At 41.6% G+C, this 26522-nt stretch overlaps 1 protein-coding gene across 2 annotated transcripts; it reads right to left on the bottom strand.

The window, feature by feature from the left end:
* Positions 1–1652: 1652 nt before the first annotated feature.
* Positions 1653–26356, bottom strand: chn2 (chimerin 2). 2 transcript variants are annotated; one of them, XM_041045313.1, is made up of 13 exons: positions 26296–26356; positions 15966–16004; positions 13559–13614; positions 11749–11780; positions 11268–11381; positions 10816–11086; positions 6330–6413; positions 5208–5292; positions 3745–3918; positions 3557–3634; positions 3205–3342; positions 3007–3112; positions 1653–2814 (listed from the first exon to the last, which is right to left on the bottom strand). In XM_041045313.1, exons 4-13 carry the CDS (start codon positions 11778–11780, stop codon positions 2643–2645), a joined length of 1254 nt encoding a protein of 417 aa, XP_040901247.1. In that variant the 5' UTR covers positions 13559–13614; positions 15966–16004; positions 26296–26356; the 3' UTR covers positions 1653–2642. The 2 variants fall into 2 exon arrangements, with proteins under 2 accessions (XP_040901247.1, XP_040901246.1); XM_041045312.1 differs by lacking the exon at positions 26296–26356 and adding an exon at positions 22347–22943.
* Between the last annotated feature and the right edge of the window lie 166 nt (positions 26357–26522).

Below are 26522 nucleotides of genomic sequence, written 5' to 3'. Positions count from 1 at the left end.
AGTTATATTTATAAATGCCGTGAGCCTTCAGCAGCCAACATATTCCTCCAGTGATATTCAAAATATGCACTTTGCTGTGAAGACTCTCAGCAATACCACGTAAAACAGTATCCAAATGCAAAACTGTCGTGCTGAAGCCCAAGTCGGGAACAAAGCTTCTGAGTTGTTTGAGAACAATTTATGAAAGAGCAGGGGAAAACCCATCATCTGACATCATTCAGTGACCCTTGTCATACTCATTTTATGTCAAACGTCATGTGATGGAATCATGTAAGAAATGAGAAGTGACTCTAGAAGGGATCTTTTGTTTAAAACGGACTGGGATAACAAGAAAAGATAAACAACTGCAAACTATCTATAACGTAGGCAATCACCCGTTATATATATATATGTCACATCCAGTACAAGCTATAACGCATGCAGAGCATAAGTGATCTATTGCTCAGTGCTCAATCATCAGGCTGTTAAGGTTAGCATGGAATCAGCTACTTAACAGCAACAGGAGGATCAATGTCTCTGAGATCAAAGATGTCAGTGAGATGTGCTATAGCTGTAGCTCTTTAAACTATACATATTACATTACTGAGTGAATCTTGGCAGGAAGTTAAACCAATACACACACACACACACACACACACAAATGTCTTATAATGCAGCTGAGAAAGAAGAGGATGTACTCTCTTTCCCCCCTAAACTGTAAAGGCTTCCAATAAACATTGGTCAGCATCACATAGCTAAAATATTGAGTATTAAAACCACTTTGAGACATGTAATACTGTAGTTGCTCCATGGCATAGAGGCCCATGAAAATCCCACCATGACGATGGAGAAATACTGTTGAATAGACACATTCTGCTGTTGTGTATTTCAGCTTATTTTAGTAACTTAACTTAGACTATATTCAATCCTATTGCAATTCTTTAAATAAATAATAAAGGGGTGTGGACTACACTGATATACACCAGTGACATTCTCAGGAACCAGCATTAGATTCCAGAAAAAGTGACAACCATGAGTGAGCACAGTGGTTTTTCTGAACACTGCATTTCATATGGTATCTGGTAAAATTCCACCGTGTTGATAACCAGAGGTAAAACTGGACAAGTGGGAAGGTTATGAAGCAAGACAGAGACCGAATAAGAGATAAGGTGTTCTGGGCAAAAGGCCTGGCAAGGATATGGCAATAGCTGTCACAAGATTTAAAAAGAAAAAAAAAAACCACATACCTGTGATTCACTGTGCTGCAGGCTACAACCAGTCATTACTAGCAAAGCAGAGCCTTTCTTCTGACTGAACCACGTCTACAGCTAACACAGCAGTGGTGAGATCATGTTAAATTCCTGAGAAAAAGAAATTGAAAACCAACATTTTGAGAAACTTCAACAGGTCCCATTATTTTAAACTGAAGTTTTACATCCTTTAATAAATCATCATTTGATAAATTACATTTTTAACTGCAACCGTCACAAAAATACATTTTGATAAAATGGATTTGTAGAAAGGATTCAATTAATCACATCAAACAAACGGCAAAAGAAACACGCTCGGTACAGCTTTAGTACGACAATTAACTTCTATGGCACTGTGAAGTGAATGGCAACTACTGCAGAACCGAGCAATGTTACTGGCATTTTAAAAAAAAAAAAAAAAAAAAAAAAAAGGAAAAGGTCCACAATCTTATTTTTCACTTGAAAATGTCCCAAATTACAGAATGTAAACAGAACTACTGCAAAACTGGCAATCAACATCTGTAAAGAAGAGCTTTGCTCGTGTGATGCAGTCTGTAAAATGACATGGAAATTAAGGACCAGTATCTAACCACCTGTTTCCTCACTGAAAACATAAATGAAAATGGTAGATCCACATTCTTCGGACTCTTCTTTTCTCTTGTGAACAGTTTTGTTTTTAGACATTGATTCAACAGACATCATTCTCAACAGTATATATTATTGTGACAGAACATGATGCAGAGTAAAAGACAAAAATAAACATCTTTACAAAATAAATCTTTACACTTGCTGCAAAAAAGTGCTTCATGAGCGCCCAATTGTCTCATCTCTCATTTTTTAGTACAGACAGTTAAAATATTGATCATTACATGATCTGATTTTATCTACAATGAAAGGATCCACACTTTTTCCATACAATTTTTAACCAAGGTTCCCACAAAAAAAAAAAAAAAAAAATCCAAATATGCACACATGTCACGTGGGAACGTAAACTTGGCTGCCACTGTGGAGCTTGGTTTACACAGCACCAGGCCTACACTGATTGACAATCTGCCTGAGGCAGATTTCACAGAGTGCTGTAATCATGACTGGGTCTACACCAGGTAGTGACAGTCTTCAAATCAATGAGAGGAGGGAACTGCACTGTAGGTAGTTACATATGCTGGATCATTCCCTAATATAAAAATGATGGTCTTGGCTGAGTATGGGAACTCAAAACCTACAGTAACAAGACAATGTCAGCACTAGACCAACTTCAACTAAAACAGTCATGCGAGAAAGAAGCATGTCAAGTTCAATTTGATTACAAACTATTCTGAAACTTCATTAGAATCAAGGTGGCTTGAATTTCCTCTTTGACAGAATAAATAGTTGTCCTTCGTTCTTGTTTGTAAGCCCAGCATGCCCCAGTCCTTAGAATAAGACATCTTCATGCTCTATCATAAGCTGCACCACTAGCTTCTGCTGCCTCATGTCATTCAGGGTTGTCAAGGCATTCTGCTCCGGTGGCTGCATAAGCGTTGGACCAAAGACAATCCCCAGGTTCTCAGCGTTCATTAAATTGTCCTTTTCGAACATTGTCACCCTGTAAAATATAAAAAGATTACTAGTCTGTAAAGAGAGTTGAATCAGGCAAAAAGTACAAATATTTGAATGTGCTTTTCCTTTTTCAGGTCGTGTGGTGATTCACCTCATTAAAACTGAATTCAAGGATAAGGCCAGCATTATTCAATAATAAAAACAACGACAAACAGAAATGATTAGTGTATGAATTAACCTCTTGAGGTGAGCCATCAAGTATCGTAGGGTCTCGTAGTGGGCCGGGGGGAGCTGCAGCAAACCCTCGTGGATGGCCTCCAGTCTGGATTCAGCATTTGGAATTTCTACATCACATTAGTAAAACATTAGTATCAGAGTACAGCAGAGCAGCACCAATGCAGCAATGGCATGGGGTTGCAGAAAGAGGAGCTCTTACTTGCAGCTTGAATGAATTTGGAGTACAGGTCAAATGTAATGACTGGAATGGGAAGGTCTCTTAAGTAGAGCTTCAAAGCACCAGCAATGATGTTGATGTCTGCATAGGCATTGGCACTAATGTCCGCCTTTTCACCGTCTGTTAATGAGAAATAAAATATTTATGACTACCACGTCATTTTATATTAAGACACAATTCGAAATAACAGCTAATAATAACATGCAGTCCTGTTCCATGCTGTGCCGCAGCTGAAACAAGCGTCTTACTTTGAACTTTCACAATTATGAACTTGTGAACTAAAACCTCAGAGACCTAGAACCCACAGGGAAAAAAAAATCTGACGTCTACAAACCTCGGTCAAAGGCGAGCCTCGCGTCCTCTATGTGCTCTGAGAAGCCAGACACTCGGTAGAGACCTTCAGATTTCATACCTGCAACAGAAAATTCAAAATTCAAAATGTTTTGAAGTTTATAATTTACATTCACTTCCTGTGAAGTGACTGATGGGGTTTAGTGTGATGACAGGCTAATTGCATTCTACCTCTCAGCTCTATCTCTCGAATACACATGTCCACCACCATGGGTCGCGTCGTGTTATGAGCTTTGACAAGCGTGGTGAGGTCACAGCTAAACACTTTCTTTATCCTGCGCAGGTCCGGCTGGCAGTCGCTTGGAACCAGTTTGGAGCACTGTTTGTGTACATTCAGCCCACAATCTAGCAGAGCAAGAGTGAGATAAGCAGAGAGAGAGAGACAGACAGACAGATTAACCTCAGACTGATGATAACACAACCATCACAGCAGGCTAAAGACAGCAGTTTGAAAAGGTTTCCCAGAGTCAGTGATAAACTGCACTGTCAGACAGCACAGCCACAGCTAAGCTGTCTCGGTGCACTGCGCCAAAGGTAGATAACAGTGAACATGGCAGCATGGGTGGGGGTTCTTGTTGTAGTTTTAGTCACATGGAGCGTGCTGGACAGCTGGCAAGAGCAGAGAGTGGGATGAGAAGTATGGCTGCTTGTGTGGCAGCACAGTCTGGAATGAAGGTTTTGAGGGAGCTGTACTTGTAGACCAGGGTGTCCCACTGAACCTGCTCATCACAAAGATGCTTTTACTGCTGGTCTGCTGATTGTGGTCCTCACACTCAGTCAGTGCTCGCAGAGAGTGTGTTGCAGGAGATAAGAAAAAAAAAAAAAGAGGCTAGACAGGGAGCAACAGAGGACAAAGAAGTCTCTCCTGTTTCCCATAGCACATGAGGTGTCTGATGATACCAGTGTTTGCCTCTGGCTTATCAGCATGGCAAATGCCTCAACAACAAACACTCTGTTAAGGGAGAAAGCAACCAAGTCCAGCAATGTGCACATCAGTTTCAGGACTGTCTGTGCAGTCAACGGATCTTGTGACCATGGAAGTCTTGAAAACCCCACTGATCTCTAATATGTAATCAGTCACTTAGTTCTGCTGCTATATTTGGTCAACAATTACAGTACTTTTGACCTGTGATTTTTTTCATAGTTAGACATTTTCATATTTCATTTTGAAACATGCTGTAAATGCTGTGAGAATACTGCATCACATGGCATTTCTTTGCTCAGTAACCACTAATTAGAAAATACAGTGTAAAAACATCTAGTTGCCTTTAATTTTGGTCCGACTGTGATTAAATATTCTTGAGGGAAATAGGGTTTAAAAAGGGTGATAGCAGTTCCAGCTGTGATTATATACAAGTGTCTGAGCCTCAATTTACATTGATGAGTCACTGACAGGAGGCTCTCCACTTGTTTGTCACAGATGTAACAGGGGAAAAAAAGGAAAATAACAGCAAAATAGGACATAACCGAACCACCGATTCAACTGGAGAAAAACATTTTCAGAAGGATTATGCAACTGAAACACGTGTGGCAGGACAGTGTTAGTCACAGATCATACACTACTTGTGTGATCCATAACTTGTGTGGCTTTCTTTGTGTAATCCATGACACAGAATTATGGAGTGTATGGTTACCTGAGCAGCGGACACCCTGGGCGATGAGGCCCCACATGAAGTTGGCACAGTACTCACACCAGTGCGGCCCTCGAAAGGTATGTACCTGGAGTTAGAGACAACATGGTTATACGCACACAAACACACACGTGTATTGCAAGTCACTGCTATGTCCAGTCCAAGCTGGAGAGCCTCCCTTTTGATGTACTGCATAGAGATTACTCTGTGATCCCACACTACAGTGGATAGGACCCCTGGCCAAATGAGAGCATTTGTATATACAAGGCAGATTAAAGGATTTACTATAATGTGTCTGGCATCTGCTCCTGGGCAATCGGATACATGCAGGCAAGCACACAGGCAAGCCTGCGAGTCAAAATAACATATGTGCACCCTAAAAAACACAGATAAGATGGCAAATGGGGCCACACCTGCATGCACGTGCACACACACACACACACGCACACGCACACACACCTTCACTGATACTTTGAATAGGTAGTAGTAGTAGACTGATGAGTGAAGAGAGCATATGGCAGGTGGTGAGTGGAAGGTTTTTGTTCGTTTTTCAAAGGGGACGCATGGAAAAAGCTGGAGGTCGTTGTAGCCTGCCTGTTAACTGAAACCCAAGATACAATTGCAAGAATGTTGAGGCGCCCAGAGGCAAAGAATCCCCAAATTGTCTTTGTGTGTTTAGAGAACCATAATTCTATTGTACATCCCACAATGTACGATGCACTTACACTCTGCCTGTGAGCAGAGGACTGTATGAGACTTTTCAACTCTGTAACTGTTTTTACAAAATCAGCAGGCGAAAACAAAAATGGATCTAAAAGCTTTAAAGTCAATGCTAATCAATGTGCTCTGCTGTTAATGGGTTGTGGTATAGAGTATCCATTATTATCCCCCCCAGTGCATATGGGTGTCAGCTGCATGTGTTCTCATCAAAACAACAGCACACACTATGGTCTGTGATTGGACAGGCACAATGTCTGAGGCAGGCAAAAACACATCTCTAAATTTATCTCTCTAATGGAATGCTTAAACAATGCAAAAAACTTTGAGAGTTAATAGAAACCTGCTGAAATTGTATTAAAGTTAAGTTGTCAACAGTCAGACTTTTCTTAATAAAACGCTACTCACCTTAAAGTTGTGGATCTTCTCATAGGAGCACTGCTTCTCCGGTGTGTCTTTCAAGGCACTCCGTCGCACCAGAGGTGAGGATATCTGTGGGCAGGAGGCCAACAGTTTAATAGGCTTCCACAGAAGAGTCCCCTTGCTCCCCAGTTTGACTCCCAGAGCCAAAGCCAGCAGCTCTTGACGCTTTCGCTCCTGCCTTTTAGCCTTGTGGGAAATCAGATCCCCTCCTAAACCTCCTCTGTTTTCTTCAGCCTCCATGCTTGACTGGTCAGGGTCCCACAGACTCTCCATCTCCTCTGGGGAAAGATGCGGAGGTGAGACGTGGGTGCTGTGCAGCAGACGCTGCCGGCAACAGCCCAGCGCAGAGGCAGCAGCTACACTCCACTCCCCTCTGACCCAAGAGGACGACTGATGACAGCCAGCACGGGATTGACTCTGCATCTGGTCTGAATCCAGTGGCAGCAGAGAGCAAGAAGGGCAGGGGGAACAGGACCGGTAGTGGGCGGCCTGAGGGCAGGAGTGTGCCTCACACAATGGCCTTCTTTCACACGCCCAGAAAGGAAAGAGAGAGAGCGAACAGGGTCCCTGATGAGGAGGGGCCAGGAGGTTGAGAGTGAGGGCGGTCGAGTGCTGTCAGGACCGCTTCACACAGATCAACAGCTCTGTAAAGCAGGATCAATAGTGCAGACGCCCTCTTTATAGCACAGAGCACACTCCCATTAGCACGCTGCCTTCCGGACACACTCCACTTCACTTAACTGGAGATAATACTCTACTGCCAGCAGCTCTCAGTCAGCACTGGGTCTCCTAACTGGTTCACTCGCCTGCTCAAAGACAGACCCAAGATTCTCTGGTCTGACAGAGCGGAGTCTGTGTCGTCGTAATTCAAACAGATCTTGACCTCCAGCTATGCCAGTCGGCCGGTGGAATTCCCCACACTGCTGTCCAGACTGGATCTTCCAGACACTCTGACTGCAGACTACTCATGCCAATCACAATCCCTTGTCTCAGAGGACCAGCAGAGGCAGACCATCAACCGGGATTGGGAGGGATTATTGCCATAATCCTTACACAGGGAATAATCCCACAGTGCCCAAATCCATGTAAAATCCCATAGGAAGCTCATTTGCAGGTCTGCAGCCATATAGTATTTTGCCAGTGGGGGGCTGTTGCTATGTTCATGCTGAATTTGTCCCTATTAGCTCTGCTTGTAAACAACCAGTAAGCAGCTCCACAAGGCTTGCTGCTCTTCTAATTAATCATGAAGCTCTGGAACAACACACACATCACTGACAGAAACCCGAACTACAGATTGTACAACATGTCAAGTTACAAATATCTGTGAGATTTTATGCCACACAGCTACAGCTAAGCCTAACATAGGAGGACATTCTGAAAACTAAGGTTGAACTGATTTATTAAACAGGGAGGAGAGGTCAGAGAGTCAGTAAGCATTGGATTTGTGATAATACAGGGCTGGAGGAAAAGCAGAGTGGTGAGGCAGAGAGCAAAAGACCCGAAGGGCAACTGCAAAGCTGAGATAAAATGAAAGGATTGGCAGCTTATAGACACAGAAGCAAAGTTAAAAAAAAAAAATACTGCTGTGGGGCTTTTGTGTACCAGCCATTTCTTTCTGTCTGAGGGCAACAGTTAACTGGCTGATAGTTGGGAGAGTGACAGGACAGGTGAAGATATTTGTCATTGTGGCTGACATTCTTTGAAAAGACCTACACATACCATACCATACAATTCAGCTCTACAGCTAAGTCTGAGGGGACAGATGAGGAATAGACCGCTCCGAGATATTTTAGACTTGCGAGGTAGGAGGGAGGGAGACGAGGGCTGCGCTCTTTGTCTGCAGGCAGATGGCTTCTTGTCTCTTAAAGAAGAGCTTGGAAGAAAGGACACAAAAGGTGGTCACACAACAAGCTCTGCTTTCTTTTCAGTGGCTTTGGCTCTTTTATTCCTGCAAGGCTTTGTGAGAGCACAGCTGAGAGTGGACTCTGTTGTGAGTGAGCACTTGGAATCATGGGAAAACAGCACAGTGGGCACTGACACAGTAAGACAGCAGGATACAACTATCCACATTCCAAACAAAACAGCCCTAACACCATCTCTAACAAACAGAAAAATGGACATACTGTGAAGGGTATGGCAGTCAAAGATATCGTCCATTATTCAAAAACGGAGGAAATTGCCACTTTTGTTTGCAATAGGAACACTGAAAATAAATAACCACTTTTAAATGTCTGGAAAAGTGCACTCACAATGCTGTGAGAGGAGCAGTTTTTTTTAATCTACAACTACAGAGCTTAAATAGTTGTTTTTGCATCTTTATAGCATGAAACTCTAAGGAGAGAACAGGTAATTATCCTAACAAACAACAGGACCATTTCTTTGGAAATCTTTCCAGGGCATGCGAGCAGACCAGTCTGTTGAGAGTCACACTGAGATTAAACCCGTGTGGCGAGTATCAGGAGGAATGTGGCAGAGGTTTTTAGCCACTGAGCAAATTCCTACACATGCGAAGAGAAGGAAACTAAGGAGGCTGATCTACAGGTCGAGTCAAGTACCCCCCTCTCACCCTCTTAGAGTATTTTAATTACACAAGAATTTGCAGCCATGGCAATATGAAGGCATCAACCTAACACTGAGTAAATACATGTGAATGCTGACTATACAGTGAAGCTAGTGTGGATGTAATGCCTCAGGGTGTGGCTGTGTTATTGGTAAACAAAAAGCGACCACAGATTGGAGCCATCAAGGCCAGGTCTCTGCTTCTCGGACACGTAATATTCGAGCGGACAGAAAACTCACTCTTTTCGAAGTGACTGGCAGGTGGTTTTCAGACGCCGGCTGACAAAGCCCGCCATCATCACAGCTGTCACTGTCTCAGATGCTCATGTATAAAACTTGGCAGGAGCAATATGAAGTCAGTTTTCCAAAAAGCGCCTCGATAACTGACAATGTGACATTTAGCGAAAGACGTGCTCCAGATTTGCTTGCTGAAGGGAGGTTTACTGGAGTCTGCGAGCCCACAAAATTTCAAACATCATAGCAGCAAATCAAACAAAGAGCAACACTGCTTGACACTGTTCAATAAAGCACTGTGTGTTAAGCAAACATAGCTTAGTCTGTATGACTTCTGAGTGTGGTTCTCTGGTCCAGGGGCTTCCTAGAGGTTTGCAGTGGCATCTGCAGTACTAAAGCTTATTTAAAACCACAATATGTCAATGGGCTACTGACTGACCGATGGCCATTAGGTCAAAAGTGCTGCATTAATGGCTCATGTCTCAAGTTACAGAGCCCAAACTGAAGACTGATGATATTAATACTGCAACTGATGCCCCTGCTGACAGAGCTGTCATGTGTCCATCATTGACTGACTGTCAAGCTGACAAACTATAGGCTGACGTGTTGAAGGCAAAGAATTTCTAAAGCAATAAATTTTGTCCTCAGGCTGAGAGACACATTAGGGATTAAACAGCTCATGAAATCTCTGAAGCAGAGAAGATCATGAAAACATTAGCATCTGTTAATAAAAAGAGCTTGGCATGATTCTAAGGGCCATCATCAGGCCAGAAAGAGAGGAGGAAACAAGTTAAGATTGCCCCCTAGTGGAGGGATACTTGGAATTTTTTCCCAGTGAGAAAACAGACATTCCTAGTTCCTCATTAATAAATGATTCACAGACTTTAATCTGACAACAGCTCACGAGTGCCAGTGAATACAATGTGCAATGTGTCTCACCTAAGATCAGTGTCTGATATGCACGGCAGGCAGAGCAAAGTCCCAGTCCCCTTGGTCATCATTACCTTTCAGAGGAGGCAATGAAGCATGGCAGCAGTGAACACACCCAGGGGCTACAGGGATAATGTACGTCTCACTCATAGGACAAAGTGTCCTCTCAGAATCACTCTCATCCTACAGGAAATGTACTGTAAATCAGTAGCATGGAAGTAGATCAAATGGTCTTATATAGTGTTTAAGGGGCAGGATGTTGATATAGACAGCTAAAGAGCTTTTTCTTCGTAAACACGTATCGCTTTGGAACAAAATCTGGAAAATTGTTTAAAAAAATATATATATAATAATAATTTCCCTTAGCCCAAGGTGAAATCTTTAAATTGTTTTTCCTCACCAGCAGTCCTAAAATGTATTCAATTAAAAAAAGGACATTTAACTCAATAAATCATTACATGATTTATTGATTAGCAAAACTGTTTCCATTTAATATTCTATCTACCACAGTATCGATTTACTGAGTTATTGTTTCTGCTTTAATAGAAAGTAGCTTTTTTGAAGCAGGATCTTGCTCAGCTTCCCAAATTTCCCCAAATGACCTCCCAAAGGGATTAATAAAGTATATTCTATTCTATTCTAGCTTCAGAAGTAGAAAGTGGCAAGTTGACAAACGGCCTTCCTACTCATTATAGCAACTTTAGTGCACAAAAAAGTAAACTCATGGTAAAATTAAAATTTGACTCACCCTTTCATCTCTCTGAAAAGTGACCCTGCGTGGTTCTGTGCGTCCACGGCTCAGCCTGTGCACCATCTTGTCCTTGAGTAACGAGGTGTAACCAAGATGCTCATAGATGGGGTTTGTGGTCATTTTGGCAATGTACTCCGCTGCCTTGGTCTCGATGTAAAGAGTGATGAGGGCGTCCGTCACAAGGTCGTGGACCGACTCGAACCTCTTTTCCCCGACAAAGTGCTTCCCATCATAGAACAATCTGTAGTTAAGGGTCTGGTGCCCGAACCTGGATTGAGATATACACAGATGAAGATGTGCTTAAAAACAGAGGGAGAGTAGAGATGAACACGGGTTGAAATGGTTGAGCGGCTGAGAGAAAATGAACAAGGTGAAGACGGAGCGAGCTGTGGGCTGCTCATGGTGACGACCTTTCAGGGATTCTGTGCTGCATACTGATGTGTTGGTACCTTAAGGCCAAGGTGTGTGTCCCTGGCTGTCTTTGGCTCTCCCTGATGAGGTAAGCACCCTCTACTCCCGCCAGCAGCTCATCTGCATATTCTCGAGAGATCACTCCATGAAATCTGTGGGAAAAAAAAAAAAACTGAAGTGGGGGCATAGATGGAGATACATATGCATACACATACACATACACATACACATACACATACACATACACACGTACGTACATACACACACACACACACACACAGTGGGTGTAACTCTTCCTTCAATGTAACTTTATTCTCACACATCTTCTTCAGCTGAGCCTCTTATTCTTAGCATCATTACCAAAGCAAAGAGACATACACACACATACAATACACATCCACCCACTTAAACCCTAACCACATCTGATGGGAGGCAATAAAGATAAATAAAACCATCCGCTGCACAACAACATTTGAAAAAAGGCATAAAAAATGACAACAGCAATTAAGTTACACTCACTCTCTGCCATAGTATTTGGGTCTGGTCTCCATCTGTAAACCAGAAGAAGAAATATTGGCTAGATCAATGTGATATGAAAGCTCAATTAAATGGCTCTGCAAATTTTTATTACAGCCCATGTGAAAGAGAGAAGACTCTTGACCACAGGACAGATTATCTCCATCTATGCCCCCACTTCAATTCGCAGCTACCAAACCACAGAACCAAATCACAGAGCGTGACGATGAATAAAAGGCAGTCTAAGAAAACAGGTGGTGATAGATGACCAGCTGCAAAGAATTAATATTTGGTGTGTTACTGTGCCACACCAGGGCATGTGTGGTGTGTCTGCATTACAAATCTCGCACAGGATATGGCTGAAAAACATTTCACTCGTTGTGAACGTGATGTAAAACAACATCGAACATCAGCATTGAGATTCCGACATCATCTTGTACAGAGGGTAATGAATTACAAACAATTTAATTATCCGGATCCCCTTTCTGTACAAAGACAGTGGGCAAAGCCACTACAGATGTCCGTGTTAAACCTCTTTAAAATGCACAGTTATGATCATTATGGTTTTATGGGAACACATTGGTAATATGTCAAACATCATTTTGTACTTTGAATTAATGGGTAGCCACTAATCTCACACAGCCAGCCCACCACTTTCACTTTGCTCATCTTAGCGTGGCAAGACTCAAAATGGGATGAGACATGCATCATTTCTGGTGGGCTACACAATAGAAGATTGACAGTTCTCGCAGTGATGGCGTTAACAAGCATAGTAACTTGTTCCATTAGCTTTAAATTCACATAGCTGGGGGATTAAAACCTATGCTGGCTATATAAAGTGTTCCTACTGCTTGCACTGAGGTACTTAACTTATTGTTCATGCAGTAAACTGTTAATAAATGAATGAATTAATAATAAATGATTATGAAATATATGAATTGGCCATTAAGAGATCCTTTCCAAATATGCTGTCCTTAAGTATTTTAGATCAATATGTGGTAGCTACATAATAGATGGTTAGCAGTGCTCTCCTTCAGATAGACATCAGCATAGACATCCCCTAAACCTGACTGAATAAACACACAGACCACCAGCAAGGTTAATCACTGATCTTTGAAAATGTTGTCCTAAACATTATTGTATTCACCAAGGTACACCCCTAAATAAAATGTAAGGCAAAGGATAAACCGTGCAGTTGGAGGATTATGCTTAATCTTCTAACTCTGGCATACCACTGAGTGTAAACAATTGCTCATGAGGTGTGGGAGTTGAGAGAAGCAGCAAGTCACTCCCCACAAGTTACTGATCGGTCTGGCTTCCAGCTGCCAGGCTCAATCACTTCTCGGTGAATGTTTTCCAGGCTAAAACCTTGAGAGTGAAAACTGACTTTGCAAGCTGTAATGTGGCCCTGGTCGTGGTAGACTGTGTTTTAAGGCGAGGGGGAAAAAACCTTTATCATGGCTGTTTAAAACAATCATAAAACATATCAGTGATCACAGGGTGGTGTGCTTGTGGCATTAATTTTAATCATTCACAGTCACAGTGCTGGAACCAGCTGATTAATCAACTGGTTGGTTGACATAAACTAATCTGTGACTATTTGAGGATCATTTTACTGTTGAGGTTATTTTTTAAGGAAAAAATGCAGCTTCCAGCTTCTCAAATATGAGGTGCTATAGATTTTCTTGATTTGGACTCTGGGTTCTGCAAAGTTTTCATATTTTACAAGCTCAATGGTTAATCAAAAATATGAAACTTATCATTTCAGCCTCATACAGTAGCCTCTTGTATACAGATTGATGAATGTACTGACCTCCTGAGGACATGTGATCCTCTTTGGTCTTGGGGCTTCCTGCTGTAGCTGGTACACTGTTAGAAAAATACATGCATGTTATTTAAGGCTGTCTGCCCTTTTGAGTTATGTACACAGCTCAGAGCAACAACATCAACACACACTTAAAGATGAAGGAAACTGATTACGCAACGCAGCGATCACACATCACACATCTTCTGGACACAGAACAATACCTCCACTTAACAGGCCCTGTGGTATCAATCTCTCCCCTGTTCATCTCCTTGCATACACCCTTCTGTTACTGCTGTAAATCTCCAACTTGGATTCATCAGTAAATAGGACTTATTTTTTCCAGTCATCCACTGTGCTGGTATATCTTAGCCCACCCCAAGCATTTGGCCTTGTTTCCCCTCCTAAGAAATGGCTTAGGAACTGCTAATTGTCCCCTGAGATGACAACAAACAGCCCTGTGATCCTACTATCACAAAGCTACTTAGAGAGCAATGATCTGCTGGAAACTTGATGCACAGCCTTATTTATAACAGGTGGACTCTGGCTGCAAGTGGAGTTCCTTTAACGAGCCTCTGATGAGTAGATCAAATCCACCTGAGTGTCATCTAAACACAGGCTACAATGGAAGGAAATCTGACCTTTTGGTCAGTGCCCCACGTTTGCTTCACTTTGATTGCTGACCTTGAAATAGTGCAGAATCTTAAATATTTCTTCTTCAATTTACATGGCATAACTTCCTTTGTTTTAATATGTTTCTGAATCCTCACATGTTCTGATTATTTCCAGCTTTATGTGAAAGTATTAGAGATTTTCAGTGTGGGCTAACACTTTTGAACTCCACTTGTATACACACTTTCATACAGCCACAATGTTAAAACCGGTAACTAGTTTTAATGTTGCGGCTGATTGGTATATGCAAGGCTAAGCAGTTAGTGGTTTACATGAGAGAAGCCAGACATCTGCAGTCATTTTCCTTATTATTCTAATCTTTTCTAAGAGCTGTTGTGCAAACTAGTTTAACTCTAGAACAAAAGTACTTACATTTACAAATACACACATGCTGCAAATCCATGTTTCTGTGTATTTAGATGTACTTAAAGTATTGGGGGGACTGGAAGTAAATCTGAGAAGCAAACTGACACTGGAGCAGAGGGATCTGTGGCAGGCAGAGTAATCACCACAAACACCTCAGCAGCCTCGCAGAATTGCTACATTACAATTAGTGATTAAAAAGTGAGGGAAGCCAAAACGCTGCTTGCTGTTTCTGCTGTTTCCTAGAACTGGATGTCTGTCAGGACAGAAATATTACCCCAACAGAAGAATCAGTAGCTGAGTGTGCCTTCTTTCTTCTTATCCAATTTTTAATCCTTAGTGTGTCTAGAACTGGAGTTTCTCTGGTATTTGCCACATTTCCAAACCAGACTCTGTATGAAAATTCTTCGATAATAACAGAATAACAGTTTTAACTGTTTCATACTGTAATACACTTGCTCCTAGATGCATATTTGTCAGTCTGTGGCCTTGTGAGACGTGCATGAGAACTGGAGACAACTGTGTCTTCTTTCAATCTGTACTTCGCCAAAGAAATCTCTCTGTGAGGTTGAGCTAAGTCTTCACTGCAGCAGATTCTCCAGGCAGCGGAAGGAAGACTCCTGACTGTGAAAATGTCCTGACTCTTGACATTTTCATGTTTTGTCAGGCTGATTCAAGCCAACCAGAGCAAGATCTGGACATCATCCATTCCTGTGACACAGTGAGCTCTAAAAATACCTCAGAAGAGGATCAGAGGAGTCAGGAGAAGATGGTTCAACTTTAGAAATGCAGACTTATTGGAAAATTATTCAAATGGGGCATTTAATTGCAGGAAAAGTGTAAATAAAAGATACGAATTGCAAGTGGTTAAACAAAATATAATCACGGACAAACACAGTTTCCAGCAGAAATGATTTGTGCTCAGCTTCAAAAAAAAAAAGCATCACATATATTCTGAGCAGACAACCCATTTCCTCCCACATGGAAAAAAACACTGTATAATGAGGTGGGTGTTCTGAGGACCCCATTTCAGCTGAGCCTCTTTGCAGGTAGAAAATCTTATTTTCCTGGGTGATGGTAACCTATTTTACTCAGGGATCAGGGATGTGCTGCTTTGCATTTGTGCATGTGTGAATGAGTTGTGTGGGCGATTGTGTTTGAGTGTGTGCCTTTTGTGCATGTGTGTGTAGCCCTTTGCAACCTGCAGTGTATCTAATTGTACTATGCACAACAAAATCTGAAGGGTCAGAGTATAGAAAAATATATTTTTGTTTATTTATAGGTCGCAAAAAAAACGTGCTGTTATTTAAAGTCATGCAATAAAGGCTAACGTCAGGTTAAAACATTGATAATCAGCATATAGAATGAATTGATTACTCACAGTAAGACTTCCATATGGGTGGCTGGTAATCCTCAGGGTCTGTAAAACACAAAAATAAAGCAGGTTTCTGTTATGAACTCACAGTGGTGTTTATAGACTGCCCTGTTTTCTCTCATTAAAACCTCCATTTCTATCCCTTTCCCAGTGGACTGACTGTGAGGCCTTCACCGTGGTTATGTCACCAATGTTTATCTCTCTGTTATAATTATGCATATGGCTTCACAATGTGGAGCTGCCTCTTGAGATGCACCAGTGAATACACTTCTAATCAGCGTCCCGGCTTCAAGGACAATCAATACAGATGTCCGCTTGTTTCGCTAAACATCGTGTCGGCACACACCTGATCTATATTACCCGCCGGCAGGGTCCCGAAAACATGACATCTCTATTCTGAGATAAGAGTACAAACTCACCAATCAAAATTAAGAGAAGTAAATACAATTTAAATCCCACAGCAAGACCTTCCTGTGGGAAATATAGTGGCTGAGTTATGATTATGTGAACACATTCCTGGAATATATGATGGAGAGTGCTGTTACAGTATATTAGCTGAAAAAGAATGGGAGAGGTGATGAAGTAAATGCCCTGTAGCAAATGATAATTTACTGTAGTACCTACTCGGTAAAGTAACGACTTATAATAAAACGTGTCACTAAATGAGTCAAAAACACAGCGAAATTTGCTACTGGACAACGCTGCCAGTGGTGTAATAAAACGTCTTACTGTGACATAAAGGGTGCAACGTATTTTTACTCATAATATAATACTGATGTTGGCAATAAAATTTCTCAACACAACTTTTCAGGTGTTTTAAAACCACATCTCACACCGCAACTCTACGTCTTGTGGACAGCCACATGATGTGGTTAAAAGCTTTGGAAAGGACAAATAAATTGGACATTGTGTTGAGTTTTTTTTGGTCAAGCTGCTGTTTCCAAGGTGAAGAATGTACCTTGAGAAGATAAAGAGCTTTTACATAATAACAGCTGTTTAAAATACTGGTAATAATTTGGTGGTATTAACAGTATTTGGCAATTTCATAGCAGGCTTTAACATATGTACAGAAAGATTTTCTAACAAGTTACTGTATGTACTGCATACTCAGTACGCCAGCATGCTAATGTTTGTCTACAGCTACCACAGTGGATGATAATACTGGGGGCCAAATGCACAAAATAGCTACTATGATAATAAATGATTCATCTGCCTTTCAGATGTTAAATGTAATATCTCTCATTAAGCTCCTTCCCCATTGCTGAAAGATTCATTTGCTTGCTCGGACAATGAATCACACTGGTCCAGAAGATACATGTTGTTCATTTTAAACATTCCTTTGCCCTCATCAGCACATTGGCACCACACCCCTGTGGCCAGAGGGAAAGAAATAAAGCACACCTGAAAGGGGAGGGGAGTCATTTAATGAAAACTAGTGAGCACTTGTTGGGAAATTGTGAAACTTGCTCAAATAAATGGCACAAGTGTTTAAAGCTGTACCACTGAAGTCTCTGTATATTCCACTTCCATTTCTATTTGTTTAACTGGTGGCACTTAAAGTGCAGGCAATCAGTGTATTTCCTTCATGCTGTTTTCTCTACTCGCTGAGTGTGGAGAGGAGACTGCTCGCGACATTATTAAGCATGCAAAAAGCTTATCATTGATTCTCATCATAACACCCCAGTTACTCTGGAATAAGCTGAATTTATTGCAGAGGAACGACAAGATAGGTGCATATAATCAAAAGCTGAATAATTATGCAAATGATGAAAAAGCAGCTCAACTGAGAAGTGGATTTTTTCAGGGTAAATGTTTTCGCTAAAGTCCTCCACAGAATGTCTACCTTCAAATTTAGCTATATAGCCTTCAGGCTCCGTTTGCTGATGTGTGGCCAAGCTGCCTTGGAAAATGTATTGTCCTAATGCTGAAGCTTTGTCATTGCGTATTGCACTGGCAACAATCTGGAAGATTTATTCCACTGCGGCTTGTTTAAAGAATGTGATTTCATGTGGCTGGCTGCCAAATATTCTCTTTTCAATCTGATGCTTTTTAATGACGAATGGCATTTCAGTCTGGAATTCTGCAGCAGCTTCGGCTCCGAAAATGGAGCTCTTCAGGGTCGATTCTGATGCAAACACTGGCACACGCTTGCACAAACATACACGTGCAATAACACTGGGCTGCACCGTGCATACCCACTCTCAACCAAACACACGTACACGCCGGCGAAACACACGCACATAAACACACAGAAATCCAAAGAACATCAAAAAGAATTTCTAAGTAGCTCAGAGTTTGTGCAGAGCCCCATGATCAGGGAGAATTTTAAATTCTAGAGCAGCCGGAGGACTCTTCCCCCAAAGAAACAACTATTAATTGTGTTGCCCTCCATTACTCACCAGGCAGAGGCATTCAATAAAATAATTACCGGCGAGTGTTTGCTTTGGTGACAAAGAGAATATGTGATGAATGAAGATCAAGACTTTCACCCCCTGAGATAACGTCTGCGTCTAGAGTCTGTGCACATGCAAAAAAATAAAAAATAAAATATTTAACTTCAGCACCAGTATATGGCTGACAACAGCTCAACAAGTTTAGAGAATTTTATGATAAAAAGAAGAGGTCTTGAAGAAGACACAGACTGTTTTCACTATCACCTTGTTAAATTCAAAGGTTTATAACAGCGTTAATGATTGAGTCTCCTGATAAAAAACAGTAAGACCAGGTAGTTATCACAAGTCCTGTTGACTTCAGTTTCACAGCATGTCCCATGTTTCCATGGTCTATGTGCACCTGCCACCTGCTCATTTCTGTCGGAGTCAGGGTGAATGAGTTTGTGGTCTTTATTTGTAGTTATAGGTGTGCCAGGCAATAATGGCATCCTTTGTTATCCCTCATTCCCTAACACCACACTAACCCTGAAGGTCATTCTTATCGTGCTCTTGATCAAGCAATGATGATAATGATGGTATTGGTGTTAATGTGCTACACAAAAACCTCAGATTTCACCTCCAGCATTGTTACCCTTCTTGTTAAGCGTATTTTGTTTTCTGTTCTTCTAGAGCTGAAGAAATTGACATGGGTAAAAAAAAAAAAAATTACTTTCACAGTTCACCAGAAAGCATTAATTTGACTTGACATTGTGATACATGCATGATTTTAATAATTCTACACAGATTTGCTACAAGCACTTAACTGGTGCTCATTTTCCATATTTAGTTCTCCTGGAAGCAGAAGTCCTTCCCTTCCTCCGAAGCTCTTCCTAAACCTACAACTTCCAACAACCTACAACAAATAATGTAAAATGTTCCTAATTTCTGAACTGACTAAAGTTGAGGACTATCACATTAATTCATTCATTCACAATGTAGCTTTGTAGACTCTTTTGAGACTGCAAATATGATTAAGTGTGGCTATGCATGATATAGCCATTTGATAAAAATTTAAAAAAAAAACATACACATTGGCAAACATTAAGTATATAGAGAAATAACACATTCTGAAGTAGAGCTCTGAATGCAGCAGTGCTAAAGATACATGCAGAACCTCTCACAAACAAACAGTCAGTGGGATGCAGCAGAGCTGCAGCAGGGAGACCATCTGTGTGTTACACGCGTCCAAAACAAGCATTTCAACACTGTCTTAGCGCTGACCAGATAACATGTGACAGGTATGAGTGTGCCTCTCAGGAAAGAGTTACAGTATCTGTGGTTTGTTGCTGGGCTGTACACCCTTACTGAAACTGTAAGTTTTGTTGTTAACAAGCACTGTAGGTGAGTTAAAATGGGGAGAGGTGTAATTTGATAATCTGATTCTAACATTTTCTTGATTCACTGAAAGAGCCTGTTATTGTAATTAATGGGCTGGGTTACTTGGGGGACTAACTTGCTCCCTCACTGAGGCTGTAAAACATGCAGATAATTTCAGCGAGTCATTGTACATGACACAAATCCAGTCCTACACGATGTACAGGACCAGAAATGGAAACAATGGAAAGATTTTGAGGTGAAATGCGACATTTGCCAGAAACATGTGCAGGATGGTGTTGAGCAGACAGCCTCTCTGTAATACATGGCTGTGATTCTGCCTCCCTGACCAATTTTGTCATTTAAGGCCCGAAGCAGAAGGCATACTTTCATGCTCTATCCCTCAATTTATTTTCAAAGCTTGATTTCCTGGAGCCGCCTAGCAAATGGTATGCTGCTGGTACGGTACATGCTTCCATGACCAGCCGTGCCAAGAATATGTAGGAATCTCCCTGATCTAGACGAAAGGCCAGAAAATATCTTTGCAGGGAAAGGAAGAGATTGCAACATATGAATTACAACCATGATTCAATCCTTTCAGTTTGTCTGTCATTTTATTGTAACTGCTTAAAAATACATTATGGAGCACATCTATTATTTGTCACCTGTGTATAATGGCTGTAGTTTTTGATTAGTAGTAGAAGATTATGTGTATATATCACCCTTCACACACTATAAGGTGGTTTGTGTACACATCACTGTTCCTTTTATTTGGATAATTTACAGTAAGAACAGGAAGCACAGAAATAAATCAGCGCTTGCTTCCATAATGTAATTACCATTACCACTATCATAGATCAGCACAAAAAGCTGCCATCAGTGACACTTTGACTGTTCACACAGAGAATTTAGACGAACTTTATTTACACACTCTCCCACAAACAACCGCCTCAAAACACGATTTCCAGATTGACTTATCATTAGAAGCAGCTGAAATAACTTCACCAAGAGCACTTTGTTTGCAGCCAGAACAGACGACCTAATATGGAGCAGAAATTGAGCCTAGACTCATTTTTGAGTCATATGCCTCATAGACAAGATTATTCAAATGTTGTGTCTGACTGCCAAAGAGCTCTGCATGAAAATAATAATACCCTTGTGACAACCACTCTATCCCTGGCAGCAGCACAGCTTGTAACCTCTGATAATTATATTGAGAGCCCAACAGTAATGACAGCCCTCCAATGCCACAGAAAGAAAAGACTTTCCTCTTAAAGCAGCAGTGGTCAAACAGTAAATCCACTGCTGTCTGAAACACACACATGAGATAATGCTTTGTGAAGCATGTGGTTACCACAGGCTATATCAGCTTGGAAACGACTGTCTGTTCCTCCCACTGGGCAGTACCTTGGGAAATGTGACTCTGCTGTGTGGTGTGGCTGGGATGTAGACTGAGTAGGAAAGTAAAACAAACATTGTACATACTGTAAAATGTCCTCACCCTGGGATAAACCAATGTCTTTGCTCTGCAATGATCAATTTTAATTTTTATTCATTCATACAAGGAAAAAGTACAAAATATCCACAGCTTCGAAATGTTTTTTTCCATGTTATAAAGTAAAATATTGGTGTAAACAGTAAACATAAACCAAAGTGCTGACCCTAGTATTATAAATGGCGTCTCACTCCCCTTGCCACACACACACACACACCCTCTCTCTCTCACACTCGCACACACCTCTGGTTGTTGGTGTGGCTCCCACATCAAACACAACTGTGATAGTGGGGTTTGTACTTTATACCTTGGCAAACAAGAGCAACACGTTTTATCAACAGCCTGGGATATACACAGAGACAAGCATGGAGCTGCTCATTTCATTATGCGTTTGTTTGAACAGTTGCTAAAACACTTTCTGTTCTCATCCTGTGAGAACTGAACCCTGAAATTGAAATTTTAACAAACAAATAATAGGTACTAATCGCTGAACTACACTTCATCATTTGCAGAGGGGATTTGATGGGAGTCTTGTGCACACTGTAACAGTATGAACTGTATTATGTCCCTGGACCATAGAATATTAGGATTTTCAGAGTGTCAGAAAACGGCCCAGCCCGCTGCTGCGTTTTGGGAAAATGGTAGACTACACAGGCCAAATGTAATCCTTTAAGCAAGCCAAGTGGAAAGTCAATAAGGGAATTATGGAGATGATTGGCAATCTAATGATAACATCCAAACCCAGCATCACACTGACTGCATCTCACAACCTTATAATCCCTATGCACACGAAAGGCGTCCTCTCCCTCTAATGTTTCCACCACTGTATCAGTCATAACAGATGGGGATGCTTTTCGTTTATCCTTAATCCTAAATCACTGGGAGCTACTTTAATATTTGTTTAATGGTTCCTAGGCGCACGTGAGCTGCAGATGAAGACATAGATGTCACATTTCCTGGAGCTTGTGTCAATGGTGAGCATATATGAAATTGCTTTATACTAGATAATGAAAAAAAGTTTGATTTAAGGCAAATAAAGGCATTTGACGCACGCAACTATAAAGTTCTCCAAAATCATCATTATTATTATTATTTTAAATGCAATGCCTGAGAGTCTAGAATGAGTCTGGTCCTGTGAACTCTTACCAGAGGACAGAGATGAACCTGAGAGGCTTGAGTTACTGGATGCTGCCATCCCAACCCCGTTTCACGGCTCTGTTACACCCGTTTGGCCAAGGTGCGCTCGCAGCAGCTCGTCCCCGGCGGTGCCTCCATGTCACTCACGTCCCAATGTGCTACACCTCTGACGGCTGCACCGGCGACTATTTCATATCTCGTCTCGCCCCGAGCTCAACACCCGTATGTCTGAATCCGCGGATCCTTCCCTTCCGCTCGCTGTGCGCCTTTGGCGAGGAGCTCACGCTGCCGCATACACCGTAGGTGCAACCGCCACGGATAAAAATAGTCTGACAAGCTGCAGCAATATGCTCCGTGGATCAATTTCTCTAAAGCAATCCCTCACACTGGACAGACGGACTCTGTGGGTCTGGATTCCTGTGCCATGTAGAAATCAGCTATGGTTTCCATGTGCCACTTTAAGGATTGTAATAAACACACTACACTGCAGCGTAGACGCGCCTTCTTAAAGTGAAAGTTTGGAGCAGGGTTGCCAGATGTAAGCAATCCCGACTTGCCAAAGAAGCTCAAAAAAACCGACTTTAGCTCCGTTTGCAAAATCCAAAACATACGGTACTTTTTTTCCCCTTGAAACCCACGGTTATGTGGGATTCATGCAAACTAAGGCCCAACTGGCAAAACCACATTACCCCAGCTTTGGCACTTGCATATTTTCATCAGATGTCATGTCATGTCACGTTATGTTAAAAGAGCAAGAATGAATCTGTGTGTTTTTTGCGCCACCTGGTGGGCTTCCCCCTTTCCCATGAGATCACAGACTAAAGAAAAAGATGGATAGATGAAGTGTCTGTGACATTAACCAACACATTTTAAAAGGGTTTTGAAGCCAAGAGTTCTCCACATTTACAGATGTGGGCCCTTTGGTTTCCTTCACTGAATGTCTATATCATGACCCTCTAAGGAGGAGAAAAAAAAACTTTGGTTGATTTCATAGACTGTTTAAAACACGGACGTAGCACCCGTGACGTCACCCATTGGTTTCGGGGAGTCGGTTTTGTGACCAAACCATGGACACCTGAGCTGCGCCATCTTGGATTTTAGTGGGAGTGTACTTTCCATATTTGGCGGAGAGGCGGTTACTCTACGGGTCAGCCGGGGTCAGCCGGCCAAGAACCCGGCCACTTAGCTCGGCGCAACATTTAATATTTACCGGCTTTCACCGCTGCTTCCATCCACTATCCACTTACAGTTACAGCAGCACATAAACAGCAGCAGCCGCTTACTGACGGAGCTGCTCTGTCCATGCAATGTAGGACTTTTTAAACAGAAAAATGAAACGAAATAAAATTGTAGCCTTGTATTCCCGCAATAAACGGACTTGAGAGCACGGAACACACCGCAACAGCGTTCCTAACATTAGCTGCTCCGGTCCTCTATCTGTATCAGCAGCGACCATAAATCGGCAATTAAGTCATAAGCCAGCGGCAAAATATGCTAATACATGCTAATTAGTGCAAACATCCAGGTAAAATAGTGAGAAATTTACTTACCGAAAAAACACAGACTCCTTCGACGGTCCGTTAGTACAGTCTACACTACAACAAGCCATATTGTCACAAAAACCTATCCGAACATTGGCAAACAAACACGGACACTGCAGCCCCTGTCAACCGCTGGAGGTAGCCGGAGGTCTCTGGATGTAACCGCCTAGCCCAGCCGATGCTTTAGCAAAGAGCTAACTGCCAGTGTCTGTCTATGGAGGTGTCACTTAACGTAACTCGCCCTAATCTATGTAAGAATTTTAAGCCTAAATAACACAAAAACGGTTGTGGTACAAAAAAAATCCACTGGTTCTGTGGAATCACAAACAAGAAGTGTTGTCTAGCCCTTTCCGTAAAACTAAAATGCTATTGAGTTGTCTAACCACACCCACAGGCCTCAAAACCAAGTTCGTGCTTACTTGTGTCCTGGGATTTTGGGAGTTGCTCATTAAGGGTGATGGCTGACACCTGGGCTGGTGTGACTGCTCACTTATATACTGAATATAAACTCCCTCCTCTCTGGGTTACTTGGTTTGGGTGAACTAAATAATGTATTAGAGTCTCGTATGATCTCCACATTTTGCCCTTCCTTTAAGCCAGGTTGTATTGAAATGGGGCCTCGACCAGTTTGGTAGTTACCTTTTCTTTGCTACTTAGTATCAGAGTATCAGACGTGACAGCAGTGTTTTGTTAGCTTGGGGCATTAAAAAAATCCATTTTGGGTTGACCATAAATTTTTGAGAAAAAAATGGAATGTACTCTGACTCTGAGTGGAAACATATATATATATATATATATAAAACCTCACAAATTTACAAGAAAATCTTTTCTATTCTCTGGGAATATAAATTTGCAAGGAAAAAAGTCTCAGAGATTAAAGTCACAAATTTACAAGAAAAAAACTTGGAAAAGTAGTGGGGTTTTTGTCAAGGAACCACATTCATTCACTTTGCAATATTGGATCAACCTCATCACACCACAGGTGCTGAAATTTGCTGTGAATTATGCCTGCACTGGATGACCTAATCAAATTATACTTTCCAATATGATTTAGCAATAAGGAAATACTTGAGACTTTAGCCCAGAATCCTCATATTACCATAAGCATCTGGTCTTTGAAGAGAAATTGCCACAAATTAGGCCCACTCAGAAGAAAACAACATAATGATCTGGATTAGGTGATGGCTTTTGTGTATCGGGAACTATGCAATGGACAGATGCCATTATGTCACTGTTTACATCTACAGGCAATTCAAATGGGATGTGGTATTCCCTGTTTACCAGCAGCGTCTGTGGTGTAATGATGTTGATCCAGCTTTTTAAACTGAAGCAGTGTGGTTCCTTGACAAAAACCCACACTTTTTCCAAGTTTATTTCTTGAACTTTCAAAAGATAAGACAGTGTGGTTGTAGTGGACAGCTTCCAGAACAGAATGTGTGAAGCAACTGTAGGCAAATATAGGGTACAAAAAAATGACAAGCCAGCAGCATGGCTGAGTGTGGCAGTCTGAGATAACTGTCAATCAATGCAAAACTGCTTCAAAATATACCAATCATCAAGCCTTACCTACAAAAAAAACAACACCTTTTGAGTTAGGCATCATTTTGACATGTCTTAGCAGGACACACACACAGGTGCAATTAATGACATAAATAATGAATCATCTGTGTCCCGCAGTTACATGCCCACGGTTGTTGTGAATGCTGGCTGACAGGCATTTTTCACGGAAAACACTTTGACATGTCACAGCAGGAAAAGCACCAAGGGTGAATAATATAAAGCAAGATGGCTGAATTCCATTTAGCTGCTTCAGTTTTAGGGTCCTGGTGCTGTGCATGCTCCCTCACCCTGACACTGTCATGCCTTAGAGGGGCACTTGAACAGCCCATAGCCATCGTTAAATGTATTGTCAACAGCTCTTTTCTTGTCTGGTGTGAAAAAAAGCTTATTGGCTTAATAAATTAAAGGGAGCCAGTGTTAATGTAATTAGTTACACCTGTGCCTTTCCTGTTATACAAATATCTGCCACTGGGAGACAGCTGGAACATGTTTATCTGTTTGTCACCAGCACCAGAGCTTTCACTTAACCTTTTAAATGATTGTCATTTGCATTGCGGGACAATATCGTTCTTGAACACCACCCTTAAGAAGTAAATGAATTTAGTATTTAAACATGCTTCAGTTTGTTAGTTTTTGTGAAGACACACTGTGCAGGGTAAAATGTCCCTGCAAGAAAGCTAAAGCAACAATGGCGTCCATGTAAATCATAGACTGATGTAAATAGGTGTATAAAATGATAAGTATGTTAGGCACTAAAAGCAAACCTTCATAGCTTCTAAGGTTTTTAGCTGCAAACCTTGTAACACATCTACTCGTCTTCTCAGACTTTTAAGTTTATATGAGAACAGTTTACTTACCAGGTCAGACTAAAACACATTGAAACAGGTCTGTTTCCAGCGGCCGGACAAGCAAAGCACCACGGTTAATGTTTTTTTTTTTTTTTTTTTTTTTTTTTACTTTTTCTGTGTAAGCGAACAGCTAAAACGCCGGCAGTTCCCTGCAAGTCAGCGCCGAGGGTTTACCATCCACCGCGTGCAAAACAACGACCACGTGATCCACCATCTCATATGATCCACCCTTAGAG

The sequence above is a fragment of the Toxotes jaculatrix genome, chromosome 8 (genome assembly GCF_017976425.1).
Source record: "Toxotes jaculatrix isolate fToxJac2 chromosome 8, fToxJac2.pri, whole genome shotgun sequence".
In the NCBI taxonomy this organism is placed as follows: Eukaryota; Metazoa; Chordata; class Actinopteri; family Toxotidae; genus Toxotes; species Toxotes jaculatrix.
Note: the sequence above shows the minus strand (reverse complement) of the source record. Positions and strands in the feature narration are given on the sequence as shown.